The sequence below is a fragment of the Brugia malayi genome, assembly GCF_000002995.4.
Source record: "Brugia malayi strain FR3 genome assembly, contig: Bm_v4_Chr3_scaffold_001, whole genome shotgun sequence".
NCBI lineage: Eukaryota > Metazoa > Nematoda > Chromadorea > Rhabditida > Onchocercidae > Brugia > Brugia malayi.
The window spans coordinates 6,661,009-6,681,895 of record NW_025062477.1 but is presented as its reverse complement, the minus strand read 5'-3'; the positions used below and the strand labels follow the sequence as shown (position 1 = coordinate 6,681,895).

Sequence of the window (20,887 nt, the reverse complement as noted above, 5' to 3'; positions counted from 1 at the left end):
ATAAACCTGGTTTAATATCCAGTTTGGCAATTTGGATTCTACTATCGTTTCGATGGTAGGTTGCTCTACGTTTTCGCCAATTGCTTCTAACTGCCTTAGAACTCTCTCCATTTCTTCGATTATTGTTTTCCAGTCTCGGTTGTTTCGTTTTGTAGATATGAGTTCATTGTAAAGTAATTTTCTTATAGTGGAAACACGACCAAATTTCTCCACTAATAATTCTCTTATAATTCCATAGTTTTCAGGTGCCCTATCGTAACCTCTTACTAGCTGTAGGGCGTTTCCTCTTAAGCAAGAAACCAAGTAATTTAATTTTTGGATATCTGGTATGTTTTGAGAGTGTACGGAGGCTTCGGAACTACTCCAGAATTCTCTCCATGTTTTAGGGTCTCCACTAAACGTTGGTAACGACAATTGTGGTAAATTTACTACTGGACGACATTCAGTTAAGCTAGGTTCTTTAATTTGTGCTAGACGTTTAAGGGCTAACTCTGTATCATCCTTGTACATAGATAAGGTTATAATGGTATCCGTACCTATGTTAATTAATTTTAAAATACCTCTATCGTCGTTTGCCATTTGTTCGTATTTTTCTTCTTCTTTTTTCTTTTGCGACATTGGGGCTAGTTGAATGTGTTCCAACCATTTGTCCTTGATCTTCTCAAGAGTGCCAACGTATTTTTCGAGGCGCATCAACTTTTCTTTGATGATCCTTGCCCTTGCTTCATATTGCTGGCACAATACTTCTACTGTCGCTTTTCGGTCTAACGGAGTTAGATCCATTTGTTGTATTTCATCGAGGAGTCCCTCGAGATTCGCTTTTACTGGTGTAGCTTGAACAATTATACTGGCCGACATACCTTACCTCACCTCGGGCACCAAAAATTATTCTTTGTCGTGAAACCTCAAACTTGGGTAATTAAACCTTTATTTAACATGAAGCAAATAATAGCGCTTTATACATATCGTACGGATGCTACACCGTTTAACAAACGCGTAAACTATATAAATGCAATAATATAAAAATGGTGAAATAACACAAAATTATAAAGTATTAGACGCATCCCAATACCACCCAAAACATAAAGCAAATGATGGTTATGGAAGGATTGGTTGGGTTATATATAAGACTGATTTAACGAATGGAGATTAGATGGGAGGATTTCTCATGGATGAACAAAGAAGATTGTTAACAAGATTAGTTTATATACAGAACTGAACTGACCAGATATTCGGCAGAGGAGGACATTTAAATGATATGAAACAGACTGCTAATAAAGGGTTTTGCTAACAAAGGGTTTGCTAACAAAGGGTTTTTGTTGTGTGAGGAAAAGGAATTAAATAAGAGGAATTTGTTAGTTTTGGATATAATAATTTAAATATTTCGTCTTTCACGACAATATCTGAGGAAAATTTTTAAATCTTCAATAAGATTTCAAGCCAAATGATTAACTGAGAGCATATTTTTATACTTTATAACGAATATAAGTAGTTATTTTTATGTGTTCAGAAAATGATTTTTATTAAGGAAGTTTTTTATTTCTTCATTTAATAGGTTTCGGTAAAATTGCTGTAAGTAATGAACTGATAAAACTGATAAACTGATAAAAATTCATCTGTAATAAAAATTTAAGCCTATTTGAAGGTATTGTCTTCCTCCTTCTTCTTCTATCTCGTCTCCGTTTTATGGCTTTTAGGAATGCTGAAACCATACAAATTTTACCAAAGAGAAATAATGATTTGTATTATATGTTAGCTTCGGATAGCTTCATTATTTGCTTATAAAGTGAACGGGAAAAATGTGGCATATTGGAACTGAGAAGAGGTATCATATATTTTTGCATAATGCAACATACAACTAATTTTCCAAGTGGAATATAATTAAACAAGTCACAGGAAGCTATTACTTACCATATATTATTGTCCTCAGCATTATAACCATATCCATAACCGACTTCTTTTATTTCCGGGAAACTAACTCTACAACATGGCAAAGAAGCTTTCAAACTTTGTAATGCGTCTGTTTGTTGTGCTACGCATGGTAAAAAGTAAAAATGCGCTCGCTGTAATCCACGTATTCGTTTAATCCCTTTCATGAAATAATCACTGATGTAAGGATTTGCAACAATTTCCTAAAACAAAATGACAACTCTTAAAAAAAAAAAAAAAAACTATTCATTAACTGAACGGTGCATATTTTGCATTACAGCTCGGCTATCTCTTTGATTAAATTAAATATTAGAAATTTTAGGAAACTTTTGTATTGAAGAAACAAGATCAAAAACAAACAATGTTCCGTAAAGTTCGTGAAGGTCGTCCCGAGACAAGATGTTCAATTGCTTTGTCGGTGAAGAAGTCACAAAAATTCAATTTCAACACTTCTATTTGTCGGCATTCTTTGAAGTACTGAAAACCAGAATCACTAATAGCTGAATCAGTCCCATCGACCTGAATGAAAATTCCACGTAATTGTAAAATTACATTTCAATAGAAAACATTACAGGCTTCAATTTCATGAATTCGCTTGGGAGTTAAAACAAACAGATGAACTTTAAACTCAAAAATTATATATACGTATACATTAATAACTGACCTTAACAATATATACATTCGGTTTTTTAGCCCACCGCATATCATAAATGGCATTAAGCTTTTTCATACTAATTGTTGGCAGCACTGGACTCCATTTGAAGGAAGTCGTGGCGATTGGCTAAAGATTTGTAAAATTTTAAAAATGTAATTTTGATTCGACGAAAATTGATATGAATTACATTTTAAATCTTACGATATTTTTCAAATTGAAACCAAAATCACTAATATAGCGCCGCATGTTTGATCTACATGTGATCGATGTTCCATCACTCATTACAACCTGTAAGATAACGTTAATTTCTAAATCGAAACAAAGATATTCCACACAGTTTACTAATGCCAACTTTTCGGTTCTTTTTGCCTCAAATAAAGTCAAAAAAAAGTAGGGGAGAATGACATAAATAATATGAACTAAAAATTACAAAACTAAAAGATATAATGTGACGTAAACGAACATATTTATTGTCATATTATCATATATTTGGGGAAATATTGCATATTATACCATGTCCCATTATTATTTCAAAAAGATGCAGTAAAAATAAATGAGTGATACCTCAGTAGAGCCACATTCCATTAACCATTCTAAGCAAGCTAATTCGGGACCAAAATACATCACACGATCAGTCTGGAACCTACAACAAATTCAAACGATTTGATTTAATTACATCTAAATTTTAGTTTGTAGCCGAATAGCTGACTTATCTTCAAATTTAAAAACAATTGAACTTTGAATTATTTCAATGACATTAATATACTACATTTTAATCCATTAATATATTACTTTTAACGTACATCAAATTCTTTTCCTGCATGGAAAGTCTCAACTAATCACTATCATATATGATGAAACTGGTTAAGGTTGATTAAATCACCTGTTGGAAAACTTATCGGCGATAGATTTCTTGATGTGAAGACTTTTGATTAGTGAACCTTGTGTGGTACGGGACCTCAGTGACCGCAATGAAATAGTCACTCGGAATATGGATGAAAATTTGTATGATGATGCAATATAATCCACCATAATTATGCAAACAGTTACCTGGAGGAAGTAAACAAATGATTAGCAAACAGAACAAAAGGATAAGTAATAAATCAACTGCAAATATAACAAGCATGCATATACAACTACCAAGTAAGCTTTGAAAAGAACCAGTGGGCTCCATTCAATTTCAATACCTTACTTGATTTGAACATACCACTCCCATCCATTTCATTGAATGTTGTCATGATGCATGCAAAGGAACATAAGTAAAATGAAATGCTTCAAACTAGGCAAATAGCTGTTTCTTACTCTCATTCTGGGTTCATGAATTTAATGTAATCTTGACCATCTACAATCAAATCAGGATTTGAATTCTATCAATTGCGAATACATTACATTGCAAAAAGGACCCTAATAAATGGACAAGTTAGGATAGTCCCGCTGATGATTTTATTGGTTAACCAACCTTTCTCAAATTTCTTGAATACCTCATTTCTTAATTGTTATTGCTCATCAACAGCATATAAGCGCATTTTCTAATTTGCATACAGTTCTGGCAACATTAAATCACTAATACCAAAATAAACAATTAAATCTATTTTCAAAAATTAACACAATAATAAGTGATGAGTATCATAAAAAAAAAAAAAAAAAATCAAATCAAAACCAAAGAGTACGACATCAGCTGAGAAATTAGACTTAATCTCATAATCTCCTTATCCAACTCAAATTTTCATTTCCCATATCAAGATAAAGCTCTGTCAGAAGTAAGGAATTAAAAACAAGCTAATTTCTCAATTTTAATATAATCTTTTTTTTTTTTTTTTTTAAGTACAAAAGAAGAGAATAACTCAACAGAGAATAATTAGGTGTACACACTGTAGTAATGGAAAAGTGGTAAACTTTAAGACGCCTATAAAGCTAACTGTTTGAAAAATTAAACTTGGTGAGTTGTAACAAGAAAAAAGAAAATTAAGGCCTGAAAATATATTTTGCTTCATCACTGGCAATAGCTATCAAAAACACTATTGATAAAATTCCATTAACTGGATTTGTTTTTCTTTAGCTCAGGCTCTAACTGATCAATCCGTATTTCGCAAACTATTTGCTGAGGATGGTTTCGTTGTTCATCATTGCTGATGTCACCACTGAATCTTTTTGCTTCCGCCAGTTCTTCACTGTTGGCTCCATCGACTTTACGTTTTTGGTTATCAGAGGAGAACAGAAATTCATCAGGAAGTCGAAATGTAACACAAAACATATTCTTACGTCCAGCAACTTTTCGAACAAAACGTACTTCAGTGAAATTCAACTCCGAGATACTGAAAACTAAACAGTTAACACAATGATCTAAATTCATTCCTGAGGATTAATATAAAATTTGAGAGGCAATTATCTAAAAATGTGAAAAAGAAGCTCTTGTTTATAAATTTTGTTAGCATCTCAAATAAATAGATAAATAAAAATACTGATTTTGGAAAGCGAAATTCAACTAATTCGAGTAAACCTAACAAATTTTTTACTGCTAACAAAGCTTACCCAATACTTTTGCGTATCAAATTTTGTGCTTCATTGAAGTACCAGTTATCCTCCAAATCACCCGGTGCTTTTACAAAGAAATGACAATGCACAAACAACGGAAATGGAAGGGTAGTGCCTACAACAAAATTGTAGTAAAACATAATAACACGATAAAAGATCACTTCCTTTCTAGAAAATTCAAAAAATCCCTCATACAGTCACATGAACTGTTCACTAACCTGACAAATTGAGTTTATCATGTAGACAACCCCGAAAATGAGGAAGAAAGTCTAATGACATGCCTGGTAAGTTCATTACTACATGTGCATCTGTGGGAATGTTATCTGAAAATAGAGAAAATAGAAAAAAAAAAAAACAATTAGAAATCTGAGAACAGAAATAAATCAAAATTTCTTGCTGGAAAAATTTGACTTCCACAACAAAATTTAAAAAAAAAAATAGGAATAATAACTGATATAAAACCTGTAGAACTACAGATATTGTAATTTTTTGCTTCATTTGTCAAATCATCTGCGATAACATTCTTGATAAATATGGCTCCATCCATGTTATACAATTTCAGCCGCTCGAATGATAACTAAAACTTAGATTGAATAATTTTGGAAAAAGAAATACTCACAAAAAGATGGACTGTACGTATTATGAAAGAACAAAAGTGAAAAATTTGGAATGGAGACAAGATGGATTTCAAAGTTTTAAAAAATATAGCAAAACAGAAATTTTTAATTTGATAATATTTCCTGTAAAAAAACTACGACTGGAATAGAAATCATGATTTATAATGAAGATGAGTAAAACCTACACGATTCAGTTCCATATTTCGCTTGAGATAATCAATACAATTCGGATTTAGGTCATTTGCTAAAACATGATGAACACCATTCCTTATTACCGGTAAAACGAAAGGTCCAATACCAGCACAGCAATCATAAAAAATTGACCGCTTACCAATTTTTCGCACTATCCTCTTATGTTCTGTGCTTAATCTTGGGTTATAAAACACCTATAATTGATTTGAAAAAAAATTTATTCTAGTCATTTTTGATGCAAATACTTGTATGAAATGATTAACAAAAAAGAAATAAAAGCAGTAACAAAAATTTTAACTTTCATTATGTAAGAAAAAAAAAAAAAAAAACTGGAAAATAACCTCACTAAAATCCAGCTGATAACGTAGTTTTTCTTCATGCACCTCAGTCTTATAATTTTCCTCACCAGCAAGCAAATCAAGTTCAAATGTACGATATTTATGTCCGATTGCATCCAACTTATTAACAACTGTCCTGCAAAGGCGAGAATATTTGAGAGAAAAATTGCTTTTTCAAGTTAGAAAACAAATATGGAAAATCCAGGGATATGTATGATATCTTAATTTTGAAAATCTCATAATTTGAATATATCAAAGCCATCCAGTTATCTATCTGTCATGATACAAACTGATATTCTGGACTTCCAGCGTTGAATAAAATGAAAATACGTACTTACAACTGCTGATTTTGTCGAGAAGTATTTTCCCAATAGCTTTTTTATAAAAAAGTAGCTCTTCTCGCAAATTCACATGGACAATATGACCAATCTGAGAGAAACCGCTGAAGATTACAGCAATTATTTTCTAGATTTTAAGGATGATTTAATTTTAGGAAGTTTTTAAAAAAATATGAAATTTCAATTAAACAAATTGCTACTAAATAATCAGCATACCCGAATTCGAGTCCTTCCGGTAAAATTGCAGTAATACACGATTTTACAGACCAGTCGTCATAATTCAAGGTTATATTGTAAGAATCAAACTTGGCTGTAAGACCCGTCAAGTTTTCTATAGTGTTCAAAACAACATTTCTTGTATTTCCATCCATCTTTTCGGGATTAAATACAATAGCTTTTTCGCTTTGTCTTGGAATATTTATGACAGGCTGAAATTCTAAAGAATTCAGACCAAATTCCTGACAATCACAGAATATGTAATGAATTACCACATAATCCAAATTGACTGACTTAAACGAGATCCACTTTTATAGTCATGGATGTCAAGTGTTGCGAATTTCAAATGTCACCAATCTCGAAACAAATTATTATACAAGTACCTTAATTTTATTACAAAATCGTTCTACCGTTCTATCTGCTATTTCCTTACACCCAATTAGACGACTGATAACCTTCGGCGGTACAATTACGACCGGTAGAGTGATTTCTTTGCTGAAACAGACAAGAAACTGTAATAAACAGAACTGGCCTTTATTAAATATTTTAATCCGCAGTGAGAAAATCAGCAAGAAATTCCATATCCATAATTCTTAATAATATAAGTCTTATAAAAAACTGACCAAACTTACTTCTGAACTTGTTATTTTAAATACTTGCTTTTTCAAACTTCTAGTAAATTAAATACTTCAGTACTTTTTTTACAATTGCAGAAAATATACTTTATAAATCTGACAAGAATTTGGTGGATCTTGATACTACTACGAAGCTTTCTCATTAGACTATCAAAATAATAGAATAATTTTCAACACGTGACATGTAAGATGATTAAACCAATTCGAGTTTCAGCAGTGATAGGTAATACCTTATCTGTTACTATAAATACAAAGAAATCATCTCGTAACGCACTTCACAAAATATTTAAGAATGAAATGAACCTCAAATTACATTCATTATAAAACTTTCACCAACTTGAATAACTTTTTTTCATTGTCCGTAAGAACAGTAATTCCTCGAACTTCACTGGAAATAGTAAACATCGAAGATAATTTCTTCATATGGAATCTTTCCCAAAGAAATCTTGATTATGGACGGGAAATATGCTTCAGTTAATGATAGTAATTCAAGGACATAATATATCCAAGCCAGTACATAAAATAAATCTGCAAATTTATTTGTATTTGTATTTTTGCACCCACAAAATCGATGATCTCTCACGCAACCCACCACCCTTCCAATCGATCGTTTTTTTCTTGTTTTCAAATGACGATCCTTTTGACAAAATTGATTGTGAATTTTCAATTACAAAGAACAAAACTTGAAGTACTGCTTAGGTATTAAACATATGACCCTTAACTTTTTCGTTGTTATCAGTAATGCCAAATAAGCTAACAATGATAAATAAATATTGCTAAAGTTGACACAAATATTGGAAGTGCAAAAAAAAAAAAACGAGAAGAAAAAAGTTTGCACTGTGTGACGCAGAATAAATATTTGGTTGGATGAAAGAAAAAAAGAAGCTTTATTGTAGTGAAACAATAAATTAAACATAGCAAAAATGCAATAACTACCTTCAGTTGTCAATTCCTCACCGATTTCGAGACGGAAATACAATGTTAGTTACAACTTCAAGAAGAAAAATGCATAACTACAAAAATGGAAACAATTTTATAGCTTTGCAATAAATCTTGATATTTCATCATATTCAAGATCCCCAACACTGATCGGTTCATCACTATAAGCTTCTGTTCTATAATACTCCACGACTGGATTGTTATTCAACGTCCGAGCAGTCCGATTTCCAACTACGAATATGTGAGGAATTCCTGAATTTAACAGCAAAATGATGCATAGAAATATAAGAAAAAGTGTCCAATAAAATATACAAAGAAATGTTATTAGCATCACTGAAGATTTATTTAGCAGTAGATTTTAATTAGGGAGAAATTACTAGATTATCACCGAGTTCGTTCCAACATTGTGCAACGTCACTAAAATATGACCGTAGACTGAATGTATGAATTCCACGCTAAGACACCCTGTAGTGCTAACCTCAAATGGGTCACTCACTTTATCTCACTCCTCGGGAATTTTTTAAAAGCTTTTTTAGGATTTCATAATATATAACCTAGATTTGCAGCCGTAAGCAGTCGCCTTCCAATTGAATTATCTAGTCGATCATCAACAAAAATATCATTTTGTACAGATGATATTTGACTGAGATGGCCGATAATATTTTCAGCAAATTCCATCGTTTCGGACTGAGTTTTGTTTGGCAGAATAACGGCCACTTTAAAAGGGACCAATGCATACGGCAAACGAAGAGCTTTTGTACTGGGTGACATTGAGTCAATTATAGCTGCTATCAAACGACCTGAAAATATCAATGTTTATTGACTATGTTATTCATCAGAGTTCCACAATTACGCCAGTAGAAAGCAAAAACAGTTGTTTCAAATACTGTAAATTACCAATGCCGATTCCGAAACAGTTCATTATCAGTGGTTGATTATCATGTTTGGCCCCAAATTTTTTAGTGAACAAATCCCCCAACTGAAATGTATGAGCTATTTCAATCGTTTCAACAATCGAAATATATTCCTTGCTACAACAACAAGGCTTTTCACCACGTTTCAAGAGATCATGATTCATACCTGAAATAGAAGAAGAAAGGAAAATAATCTTTCACATCGAAAATGGTAAAGTTCAAGAAGCTATGCTACCCTGACTTCTGAAGAAAAGTTGTGAGAAGTACCACATACTTTTAAAAAGTTTCAAAGACCTGTAAGTTACATTCCAGACCAATAAAAAGCTTTTCTTTTTTTGCAGCCAAGCGCAGAAAAACCGAATGAAATTTTGAGAAATCCAAGTGATCTCATGCAGCTTTTTCAAGTGAAAATTTATTTATCTTTTTCAAAGAAGATAAATTTTAGCACTAATTTAAATTTTAATGAAACTAAAGATATAACAAAAAGTTACCTAAATTACATTTTGAACAGTAAGCAATACTATCGCGGCCTGTCTTACACGGTAAATGATATTCGTGTGACATGTCACCACCGATGTTTCCAGCATCGGCTCGAACAATATAAAAATTAATGCCGAGGCGATCATGAAATATTCGTTGATACGTCTGTAAAAAATACATCCGACTTGCATAGTAATTTGGAAGAAATGATACAAGAAATGCTTCAAATGAAGAAGACATCCAAATATAAAATTAAAACATAATTTGTGAGATTGAAAAAACTGACACGGATTACTGATCACCTTGATAATAATTTACTCTTAATCCATTCTACAAAGCTGCTATAACATTCATTTATAAGCCTCAAATTTCATATAATAATAAATGCTTACTTTACTAACGAGACTGTAAGTATCTGAAGCATTTTGCTCCGTCAGATCAAAAGAATATAAATCGTTCATCAAAAATTCTCTACTGCGAAGAAATCCATGTCCAACAACTGTCTCATCACGAAATTTTGGCCCCATTTGATAAAGCATTAACGGATAAACAGCTTGTCTTAATTCACCTGGAATAAGAAATTTCATTAAGATTTTTATGTTTGTAAGGAAACTCCTTTACAAACAAAAAATGAAAGACAAAAAAGAGAATGTCATGGTCTACTGTTGTAAAGCACTTTGGCCGAACAATGTTCCGCCCACTTAATTTCACCTTAAATCAATCTTAATGAAATCCGCTCTTCATAGAATTCGACAAACAGTATGCCAATACTCTAATTAATAAGGAAAACCTATCGTAGCAGTCCCGTTATTAAGAAGATAGAAGTACACAACAAAATGTTTCTTAGTCACCAATACACTTTTAATTTGATTCCGACTATGCAATATGTAATTGTCAAAGTTCCCATAAAAATGATTAGCTGTCTTAACAACACCAATTTGCGTTGGACGTATATATATTTGATCACTATTATGAGCTATATTATGTGCTATATTATGTGAGTAAAAATTAACGTTTTAAAGTACAAAAGTACTAAAATAAAAACTCAATGTCTTTGAAACCTGACATTTTGCAATATCTGACCATATTACCTTGTTCGGCAACCAACTTTGTTACCATTTCTTCATGAGTTGGCTGAAGACAATAAATCTGATTCGTTTTGTCACTCAAATGAAACATTTCCGATTCGAAAGCGCTCCATCGACCAGCTTTTTGCCACATTTCTTTCGCACCCAGTATCGGCATACTAATTTTATAAGCACCGATAGCATTCAGTTCCGTTTCAATCACTTTTATTAATTTATCGATGATGCGCTGACCAAAAAAAAAAAAAAATCGATGATACGCTGACCAAAGTGGAAAGTTAAAGACTGTTAAATCCAATGAGTTTTTCAATTCCTATAAAAGTTTTGCCATAGAACATATAGATTCAAGCTAATCATCCTGACTTTGTTTTCCCTTGAAAAAAAACTGTAGACGACCAGCAGCAAGTCCCTCGAATCATTGAAAGGGAAGTTTAGAAGATACCAATAGGAAGTATCGAATATATTCCTTTGTGCTCATGGGCAATCAGCGCTTTGGAAAGCATAAGCTGATGGAAAATTTGGGTTGTTTTCACCTTGACATCCAGTGAGCCAAGCAACATCGTAGATGCTCGATGCACTCTCATTCCTGCAAATCTTTAAATCATTGAAATAAGATAATATAAGACTTAAAAGTAGCGTAAACAAGATGGCCATTTCTTCTCGTACATATATGTTCGATTATACTCAAAGTACAGCTCTGAACTGGTCCTGATAAACATTTTCTAGTTCAGTCATTTTATTGCATATATCTAATCCCATGCTGAATTTAACAAGGAAGTAAAGATCAAACGTAGTCGTTAATTAAAATAATATAACTCAAGTAAAAAGAATGGAATGGATGCTGACATTCTAGCCAAGGAAATGGTATAGGAAAGGTCACGCGTGTTTGCGATCATTATGACATGACCTATAACTGATTAGAAATTTACAATCTCCTGTTTTTTTACCAAGATCAACTCTTATCGCTCAACTTTACACCCCTATAACTCAGAACCATGGATATTACATGGTAACATCCACAAATCATTGGCTACGCAAGACCTTGCGGCCCGTGAATTATAGTGGTAACAACTCTGAGTGACTCCAACAGTTTTATGATGTTTGACGTAACTTCTTTGATCATTGTTTCGTGCTTGCGTTGTCTCCTTCATATTCACATTGTCTTCTATATAAACGTGTGCTCGCGTTGTGACCCCATCAATGCTATTTAGGGATAATAGCTAATAGGGTAATACCTCAACTTTCCTCATTATCAGTTATATAAAAATCATTCCGTTCTTCTTTCCCACTTCATTCGAAATTTTTTTGCTTAATTTTTTCAAATTCTCAGTTATATAGCATGTCAAGACAGTAATATAAAAACTGAAATCACTAAAATAAAAATATTTACATCTATGTAAAAGGAGAAATTCAAACTTTATGTGATTTCCGATTCATGCTGTGAAGGTTTTTTTTTTTCATTTAAACGACGCGACATTCATATTTATACATCAAATAGAGATGAATTAGGGAAGAATGACTAATTTTATTTAAAAGAGAAAGAAATTTCAATCAATCAATATCTGAAACATAAATCATTAAATCTTGTCCCAGTAAAGTTATCATTGACTGATAAGAATCATTTATTATATCATTACCTTTTTTTACCCTGTCGCTATGAATGAAAGTTCCAAGTAAATAACTGTTTTTTTTTTTTTTTTCTAAAAACTGCTTTGATTTTGATTTACTTGTTATGAAATTCTTCACTTTTCAGAGTCAATTAATTTGAAACTTTATTGAGTAAAATTTCTTTATTGAGACAAAACAAGGCAACGATTTATTATTATGATCAAAATATAAAATGAAACGCCAATAGTCCATGAAGAAACGCCACTATGAAGCCACTTATATGCATTCCCTTTTGTATTACACTCTGAAATTTTATAAATTTTACTTTTGGTGATATCGGTAACCATTGGTGAAAATATTTCGAGATACTACGACTCTTTTCAGAGGCACTTCTATGTTTCCTGAGTAAGCTCTTTTGCAACCAGACGATAGGAAAGCGTTTAAGTAGGTAGGTGGGTTAAATTTTGCTTTTTCTATTCCTTTTTTTTCTAATAAAATTTAAATATTTCAATTGTAGAATTATTCTGAATTGCTTATTCATCAAAGCGATCTTTTTATTCCAGCAAGAATAGTACCTTACATTGATAAAATTGTTCTAGATCCTATATCAATGATCTATTTTATAAAGGTAACAACGACATGTTCCAAAATTTTACAAAAAAAGGTAGTAAAAACTTACTGTAATTTACAACAGCTTGGGCTTCAGAGAGTAAACTACAAGATTTTCCGTGTACATCAACATCAATCTGATGGTTAGAACCTGTTATTTTATCATTAAGTACGAATGCTTTACGTGTCACTTTATTGTACTTTGGCCATTGTGGTCTGGGAACACTGCAAAAAAAGTTTGTGTTACGCTTGCAGATCCATGGATGGTTTTTGACTTAAAGATTTGGAACTAGACCTTTATAATTAACTATATCACAGATTGTGGCCAATATACGAATGATTAATGAGTATCATAATTGGCTTAAGAGCCTTTCAAAGCTCTAAAGAACTAACCCTTCGGCAGCAAAGGTAGCCCAGTATTTCATGATTGTTTCTGAGAAACGTTTCTCAGAATCAAGCTGTGATTGTGCGTACAAATGACTATGCCTGAAAGGTTGTCCAAATACATATTCAATTTCATAACCATGCATTACTCCCATCCATTTTGGCCATGGATTTGCTGAAGACCTGAAATAGGAAAATAACAAAATGAACTGAAATTGGAATGAAATCGAATAGTTAGCCAGAGAAGAATAAATAGTGATATAGAACACTAGAAATAATTATGAGATAAATTAAGTTTAACATATTTCTCTCTAATCTAGTTTCGGACATCGTCTTATTTTAATTTCTCGCCAAATAAAGGGGGTCAAAGGTGACTCATGCTTATATTTTTACCGCACGAAGGAAAAATGTACAAAAAGATTTGAAATACCTCTTTGTAAAATAGTACATATAGACGGAGCCATAAATGTTGTCCGCTAGAATATCAGCAAATTCGATTAAGCTGCACGTAAAAAAGAAATCTCCAATAAAACGTGCAACGCCATCTCGTAATCTTTCTTGTGGATCTTTACTTTCCGATATCTAGCAAAAGCAGGGAAAAATAATTATAAAAACAAAGAAGAATTAAAATAATCAAAAAATTAACTTAAATAACACAATCATTATTAATTCAATAAAAATTGTGCAATTAAAGTAACCTCCTCATACGCGTGTAGCAATGCATGTTTCACTAATTGGGAATCATCAAAATAAGGAATAAATGATTGGATTGAACATGTGTATTGTGCTCTAAAATGAAATTATCACTAAATTAAAAGATTTCCAAATGTCTAAAAAAATGATCCAAATGATCAATAAATGAACTCAAAGCTGAGAAAAATAAATAAATGACGAAAGATGGTACTTCAAAGTTTTTCCAATTCTATCCTTGAAAAAATAAAATAAACAGAACAGCTTAAAGAGGGTTAATTGATTGAAAGGGGAAGAAATAGAATAAACCTATTGATTAAAGCCCGATTGCTGGGATCATCAGCTGATATAGTATGATTGAACTGGAAACCCATTTTAGGATTTAGAAAGTAATAGGGCAACCAGTATGTGCCTTCATCTTTCATCGAACCGATCAATACGCTTATATCTTTAGTAAAATCGCGCATCTTCAATTTCGTAAATAAATTACCCTGAAAAGAAAAACTAAGAATTAAGCGTAACCTTTCATATAGAGTTTTATCAGAATCTCACTGCAAGCATTTGTTTGGCGCAATTAAAGCTTAAATTATAAGTTTATATTTCAGCACTTCAAAATTATTCTAAATTATGGACGCAACGTTAACCAGACGAAATGGCATGTCCCAAGGAATAAGATAAACACTACTTCATCATATTTAGAATTTTGCAAAAAAAAATTTACTGCTGTAAGGCATCATGCAACAGAAAAGGTAGTTGCGCCTTTAGCGAAGCACAAAGCTAACCGAATGAATGATTCGTTAGTTTCGAACCTTGAAAAAATGTTCATCTTCTTCGACAGGCACAAATGGGAAAGTCATCGGTAGCACTTGATCCACGCCAACAGCATCTGCTGCTTTCTACAAATGTAATTTCATTCAGATCATCTTTTTAAACTTCTCCACAAACATATTTGATGAAATTTCGAAACACATTGTAAAACGATGTTTATCAGTTCAAGCTGGACTATTTGTCACTAAACAATAATTGTATTTGTATGGCTAAAGTTACAGACTCAATTAATTCAAGTACTGATAAATTTATTAAATGTACTGACTATTAGGTTAGCAGTGTTAGCCAGGAAATAAAATAGTCTATAAAATTTGTATATGCATAGTTTGGCTTTTTACCTATGAATTCCTTAATCTGAAAACACTGCATTTTAAAACTAGACCGAGAAAGTTTCAAATTAATTTATCAGATACCTGTATATTTGCAGCAGATGCTTGTCTGATGCATTTTTCAATCAAATGAACATCTGAATGTTTGTTACGTCCAGAAGTACAATTCAATTTCTCAGCCAAAAACATAGATGTTTGCAGTGCCATATTCTTCTCTTTTATGGCCCATGAATTTGCTATCGTACCGCTCTACAATAGTGAAATCAGCAAATTAACAAATTTTTAAAAACTTTAAAACTGACTTGAAATTTAATGAAATCAACTCACCATGAGCACTGCTCTCTGGAAATAACGGGAGCTTCCGGGTGCGAAAAAATGAGCTGTCACGGATGCTGCACCTGCGCTTTCCCCGAACAATGTTATCTGTAAAATTTGCTCTCTTGTGATTTTCATTATAATTTTACAGCTTAGTATCTATTAAGCTAGTCAGCATTAGCAAAAAAATCAAACATTTTAAAAAATACCTTATTTGGATCACCACCAAATGAGGCAATATTTTCATAAATCCATCGCAAAGCAAGTTGCTGATCCATTAGGCCCATGTTACCGGGTATTGATGATCTGCTTCCAAAGTACAAGAAACCAAACGGTCCTAGCCTATATAATAGGTAAGAAATCAAGTATTATAACACATGAGCACCAATATTTCTAAACAACTTGCCTTAAAAAAATCGCTTTCTTAAAAGTTATTCTCATTAAATGTGAGAGAATGATTTGATGAATTCACTTCATATTTGAGATAAACTTATTAAATTCATTTTACATTGTTCATAGAAAAAAAAGAAAAAATGGCGATTTTTTTCCACTTCATCTCAACCAAATTTTATTACAAAAAGAATTAGCAGCTTTGCAATTTAGATTAAAAGGTTAGCACACCTGTAATTAATGTTAACGACGATTGTCTTTTGACGACTTGCAAGCACTCGCCCATCATAAAGATCCAACGATGGTGAGCCAGAATAGAAGCCACCGCCATAAATCCAAACCATTACTTTCCCGTCATGTTTCTCTGGTACCCACATATTCAGCGCCAAGCAATCCTCATCAAATACCTGCTCATTCAAATATATTTACAAATATTAAAGGAAGTGCTTGTGAAATTTTTCAATATTGCTAGAACTAATCGAACAATTACACTCGCAACGATCTATCAAGCCAGCGGCCCAATAGTCCAGTAGCCCAGTAACCCAGAGCTTAAGTACCTTAGTACAATAGTGCATCATTCTAACTCTCAATATCGTCTCAGTTTGTTTGAAGTTCCGTAACGAATAAACGAATAATTTGTACTAAAGTACTTAAATTTGAAGAGTACTTAAATACTCTAATTAATTTCACTAGTAACTATTCCTTCCCTCCCGTATTAGTGGTTCCCTTATTTATTTTCATTAAAAGTGTGTGCTTCCTTTTAACTTCTGATAGGCGGAAAATATCAATTAGACTGATGTGGCATAAGAAAACTTCCATTCCTTTTTTTGCAAGATAAATTATAATAAACATGCATCAAAAAAGTATTTACATTTGGTGGATTCCACATTTCGGCTCCAGGAAACTGCGGGAACTGACTATCTGGAGTGATATAACATGTTCGGGCAGGTTTTTGGGCTTCCAATTCGCCTTGCCATGGTTCAATCATTTCGGGTAATGCAAATCTTCGATTGCCGATAGGTGGTTGGGCAAATGGAATCCCGAGGTAGGCATTTACAAATGTATCATCGAATTGCTGTAATTAAATTAAATTCAATTTGACTGAACACAAAACAAACAAAATCTACTTTTCTTCAAGACTTCATTCATCCATTCCAATGTTTATGTATGAAGACTTACATGAATCTATCGGAATATTCAATCTTTCTCATATTTTCTGGAACATAATTATCAAAATAAATAAATTATTTCCAATTCATTTTTTTACAGTATACTTTATTTCCCGGTTACATAATTTTTTTTTTTGCTTAACATAAGATGCACTTTTCCATCTTGTCACATAAATCTTGTTTGGCAACATTTGACTATTGGAGATGCTTGCTTACTGTGTGTCCTTTAGCATTTCCATTGGGACCATCAAAAATTCTTCTCTGTCAGTAAAAAATTTCGTGAATATCATGTCATCCTACATTGTCTCCATTCATTGTTATTCCAAAAAAATCCTTAATCTCTTATGGTTACAATGAACAATAAAATTAAGGTACCAAGGTATGCCTCAATGTTATTATTTATTCTAATCAGTGTTTAATTACACCGACTATTATGATCATTATCTTATCATTTTTAATGATTGCACTAAACTAACTCAACTGGATAACTTTTTAAAAGTTTACACTTCGAAATATTTAGAATGTAAAATGAGTTTACCTGCTGTATACCTCGAATAATGCCTAATTTGGTGCGGACAGTGGTTTCATCTTTGGATGATAACCTGCTGGCATAAATTATCTCTATTGCTGTGAACAAGAACAGATAAAAAGTAGCAAAGTACGGGTGCATCATCGTTCGTCCACATCCTAATAAATCATCCTTATCTGTGTGTCCTAAAAATTAACAAACTTCTGAAACATATTCCTTTCCCAATTTTGTAGTTTCTAACTGGAATGGTTTTTTAAATTAATTTATCATTGGCCATTGTAATTACAACACCACCATTCTGAAAATGTGTACGCACAAATGTTGCCTTTTATCAGGCAATAATCAGCAACAAAAAATAAATAAAAAAATAAAAGTAAAACAAGATGCACCGATAAAATATTGAAGTATAAAAGGTAAAATCCACTTGCTGAGAACCTATTCGAACTATTTTATTTATCAAATATTTGAATAAAAATGAATAGTGCTGCAAATTAGTGTACTTTCAGATTAACCGCAAACAAAATTTAACGAAATCGAAATTTTAAATATAACTTCTCTACCCTTCTTCCATCATTAAACTTAAACTATTTGCTTATCTTGTCTCGTTTTTCTTTCCTTTTCAACTATTTCTCTCTTCTGATTCTAAGGGATGTGCAAAATAAAATATTTTGGAATGATTTCAAATGAAAATGAAATATCAAAAAAATTTCTCCAACTAAATGCATCTGCAAGCCTATTCAATTTAAAATTCCTTTTCTTGCAACATCAGTTGTGGATAAAAAAGAAACAGGTAATTAGTGTTACTTATTCTTAGAAATGTGTAAGCTTTCCTATACAATGATGGTCAATAAAGTTGACACTTTTCCTCTCTTCTATTTCCAATTTTACTTATTTTGTTAAAAAATAAACTTATTTTCCATATATTATTTCTTTCGCCATAAACGACCAAACCATTTCATTTTTCAACAAATATACTGTCAAAATTTTTTTCTGCTTATAGTTCTAAATTTAGCTTTAAAAAAAGAAGCACCGACACCAATTAATTTGTTTATAAGCTAAAAATACGCGCAGTTCTGCTCAGAAGTAAGAGATAATCGTTTTTGTCACAGAAACATCAATGCCCACACATGAAATGACTTTCTGAAGACTTCCTTGACAATATCATACATCCTTAACTCGCTGACATCAGTGTTTTGGCCAAAATATTGAGAAATATAGAGCCTGGAGAAAAAAATATGCCTTAGAAAAAAATGTTTCGCTTAAACTAATTCTTCTTCCTTTCTTACTTACCTAAAACTTTTGCTGCAATGTAATTTTAATGCAGTCTATCTTCAACCTATCCTTTGATGTTCAAAAGTTATTGGAAGGTTTGAAATTAGTATTATGCAGTAAAATGGAACAATAGCGCAGAATTTGAAAAAAAAAAACTGTAAAATCATTTACTACATGTGAATAATTTAAGGGATAATGCATATAACTAATAAAAATTTCAAAAATTCGAATAAATTTATTCAGTCAAAACTTTCTCGATCAATATATTAGGTCTAAAAATTTTCACAACCCTTTTTATAAATTATATTAATAATGAAGTAATAATGAAAATTAACAAAATAGAAATTGTAATGAGGGAAAAAAAGATATTGTGGCGTTTATATCTAACAACAATTTTTTATTTCAGCATGTTAAGTTAATTAAGAGCATTTATGCTTCATCAGCTCATTATTATCTCAGTTAATGTATGGGTGCAGAAATTTTATCCCCTATTGTCAGGGAATCTCAACTAAGTGTGATTTGATGACGAATATTGTAATTTGAGATCATTTGCACCTCATTCCGCTTCATTTTCCAAGTCTTATCTTTCAGTGGCTTGACAGATACATTTCGTTGCATTCAGATAGATCAGTGTGACAATTCTAGTATTACTGCTATTATTATCATTACTACTACCATTGTTACTAATATTATTTATATTTTAAAATTAATCCAAAGACAGACAGAAAACTACCAAAAAGCTGATCAAACTGCACTGCAATTTTTTAATTTAAAAAAGGAAAACAACATTGTTGATATTTATAGAGGATTTTTTTCTTTGATAGTGGAAGAAAAAAGAGTTAAAGAACTTTTAGATGCAAAAAAAGATGATAAATTATAATGACAATTCCGCTCTCCTTTGTAAAAGACGCAACTTTTTCTTTTGATTATACTCAAAAAAGTTCACTTAAACAAGTTTGCTGAAAAAAATTTTAAAGATTCAAAAACAGTAAACAAATTTGTCTTCAAATAAACTTTTATTTGCTTCTATAAAGTGTTATTTCGATATCTACCAACAATTCAGGCTTTATTTTTCCGCAGTTGCAACAACAACAGATCATTTCTGATTATTTGCGCCTCAGTTCAACAATTATTGTAATTTTTGGTTTTTGCTGAAATTGTTGTCCATATAAGGATTTATAGATCTTACCAAGAAGCAAATCAGTGGGTATTATAAGAACAAATATACCAATCAATATTTAAAGTGCTGACAACAAACACAGTTGAAGGATTACGGAATAAAATCTCAAAATGCAATGAAAATCCATTAGACGTCTACCGTTAAATTCTGCGATAAATACACCGAATCCAACAAATTTTAGAAGTTTTGTAAATAAAGGTAATATAACACTTCATATTTTCAAGAATAATTATATCTGGACGGAGAAGCAAGTTTGTAACTTAATCCTTTTTGCAAAAAAAAAAGTCATTTTAAAGTTGAAATTTCTTGACATCTGTGAAGAGAATTAAACAGTTACCAAGTGGATTCTAATATTCCTTGCATGTTACAGATATCAACAAAATCACTGATATTGCTGAATTGAATAAATTACAACAGTTGGTAATACTGAAGCTATGGAATATGCCTATAGAAGACGAATTCTGGTAGCACATTAGTTTCTCAATGCTTCCGGTTTAAAATTGAAATTCAAACATCTTCCAATATATGAGCTTCGTCGCATTATTCGGTTCTCAACAATGCTTCCTTTCATCTTTGTGCCTCGTCAAAACCTTTTCTTTCCGCATAAAGCTTTATGGAAATGGAATGAATCAACAATATTTCTTGCTTTCCTATTAGCAATAATACAAAAAAACTTTGGAAGAAGATGCTAAAATTGCATCGAAGTGCTTA

The 20,887-nt window shown here is 31.8% G+C and overlaps 4 protein-coding genes across 4 annotated transcripts; all 4 read right to left on the bottom strand.

Annotated features, from left to right (window-relative positions):
* Positions 1-1,668: 1,668 nt before the first annotated feature.
* Bm5180 (Uncharacterized protein) lies at positions 1,669-3,616 on the bottom strand (the record flags this gene model as incomplete). The annotated part of the gene is made up of 7 exons (XM_001900961.2): positions 1,669-1,702; positions 1,912-2,132; positions 2,290-2,448; positions 2,594-2,710; positions 2,786-2,872; positions 3,149-3,227; positions 3,468-3,616. 7 exons carry the CDS (start codon positions 3,614-3,616, stop codon positions 1,669-1,671), a joined length of 846 nt encoding a protein of 281 aa, XP_001900996.2.
* Positions 3,617-4,619: 1,003 nt separating this feature from the next.
* Positions 4,620-7,878, bottom strand: Bm2905 (Uncharacterized protein; the record flags this gene model as incomplete). Its single annotated transcript, XM_001900960.1, has 10 exons — positions 4,620-4,899; positions 5,117-5,234; positions 5,338-5,442; positions 5,582-5,696; positions 5,922-6,122; positions 6,270-6,402; positions 6,601-6,708; positions 6,821-7,032; positions 7,204-7,315; positions 7,793-7,878. The coding sequence occupies 10 exons, from the start codon at positions 7,876-7,878 to the stop codon at positions 4,620-4,622; spliced, it is 1,470 nt and encodes a 489-aa protein (XP_001900995.1).
* Positions 7,879-8,488: 610 nt separating this feature from the next.
* On the bottom strand, positions 8,489-11,351 carry Bma-pars-2 (Uncharacterized protein; the record flags this gene model as incomplete). Its single annotated transcript, XM_043080207.1, has 7 exons — positions 8,489-8,646; positions 8,949-9,194; positions 9,292-9,474; positions 9,800-9,953; positions 10,181-10,356; positions 10,880-11,102; positions 11,316-11,351. 7 exons carry the CDS (start codon positions 11,349-11,351, stop codon positions 8,489-8,491), a joined length of 1,176 nt encoding a protein of 391 aa, XP_042936141.1.
* A 1,312-nt stretch (positions 11,352-12,663) lies between these two features.
* Bma-ace-2 (Uncharacterized protein) lies at positions 12,664-17,868 on the bottom strand (the record flags this gene model as incomplete). The annotated part of the gene is made up of 13 exons (XM_043080206.1): positions 12,664-12,785; positions 13,161-13,315; positions 13,484-13,657; positions 13,905-14,056; positions 14,173-14,263; positions 14,474-14,655; positions 14,974-15,060; positions 15,406-15,570; positions 15,649-15,744; positions 15,846-15,978; positions 16,258-16,433; positions 16,898-17,101; positions 17,734-17,868. 13 exons carry the CDS (start codon positions 17,866-17,868, stop codon positions 12,664-12,666), a joined length of 1,872 nt encoding a protein of 623 aa, XP_042936140.1.
* Between the last annotated feature and the right edge of the window lie 3,019 nt (positions 17,869-20,887).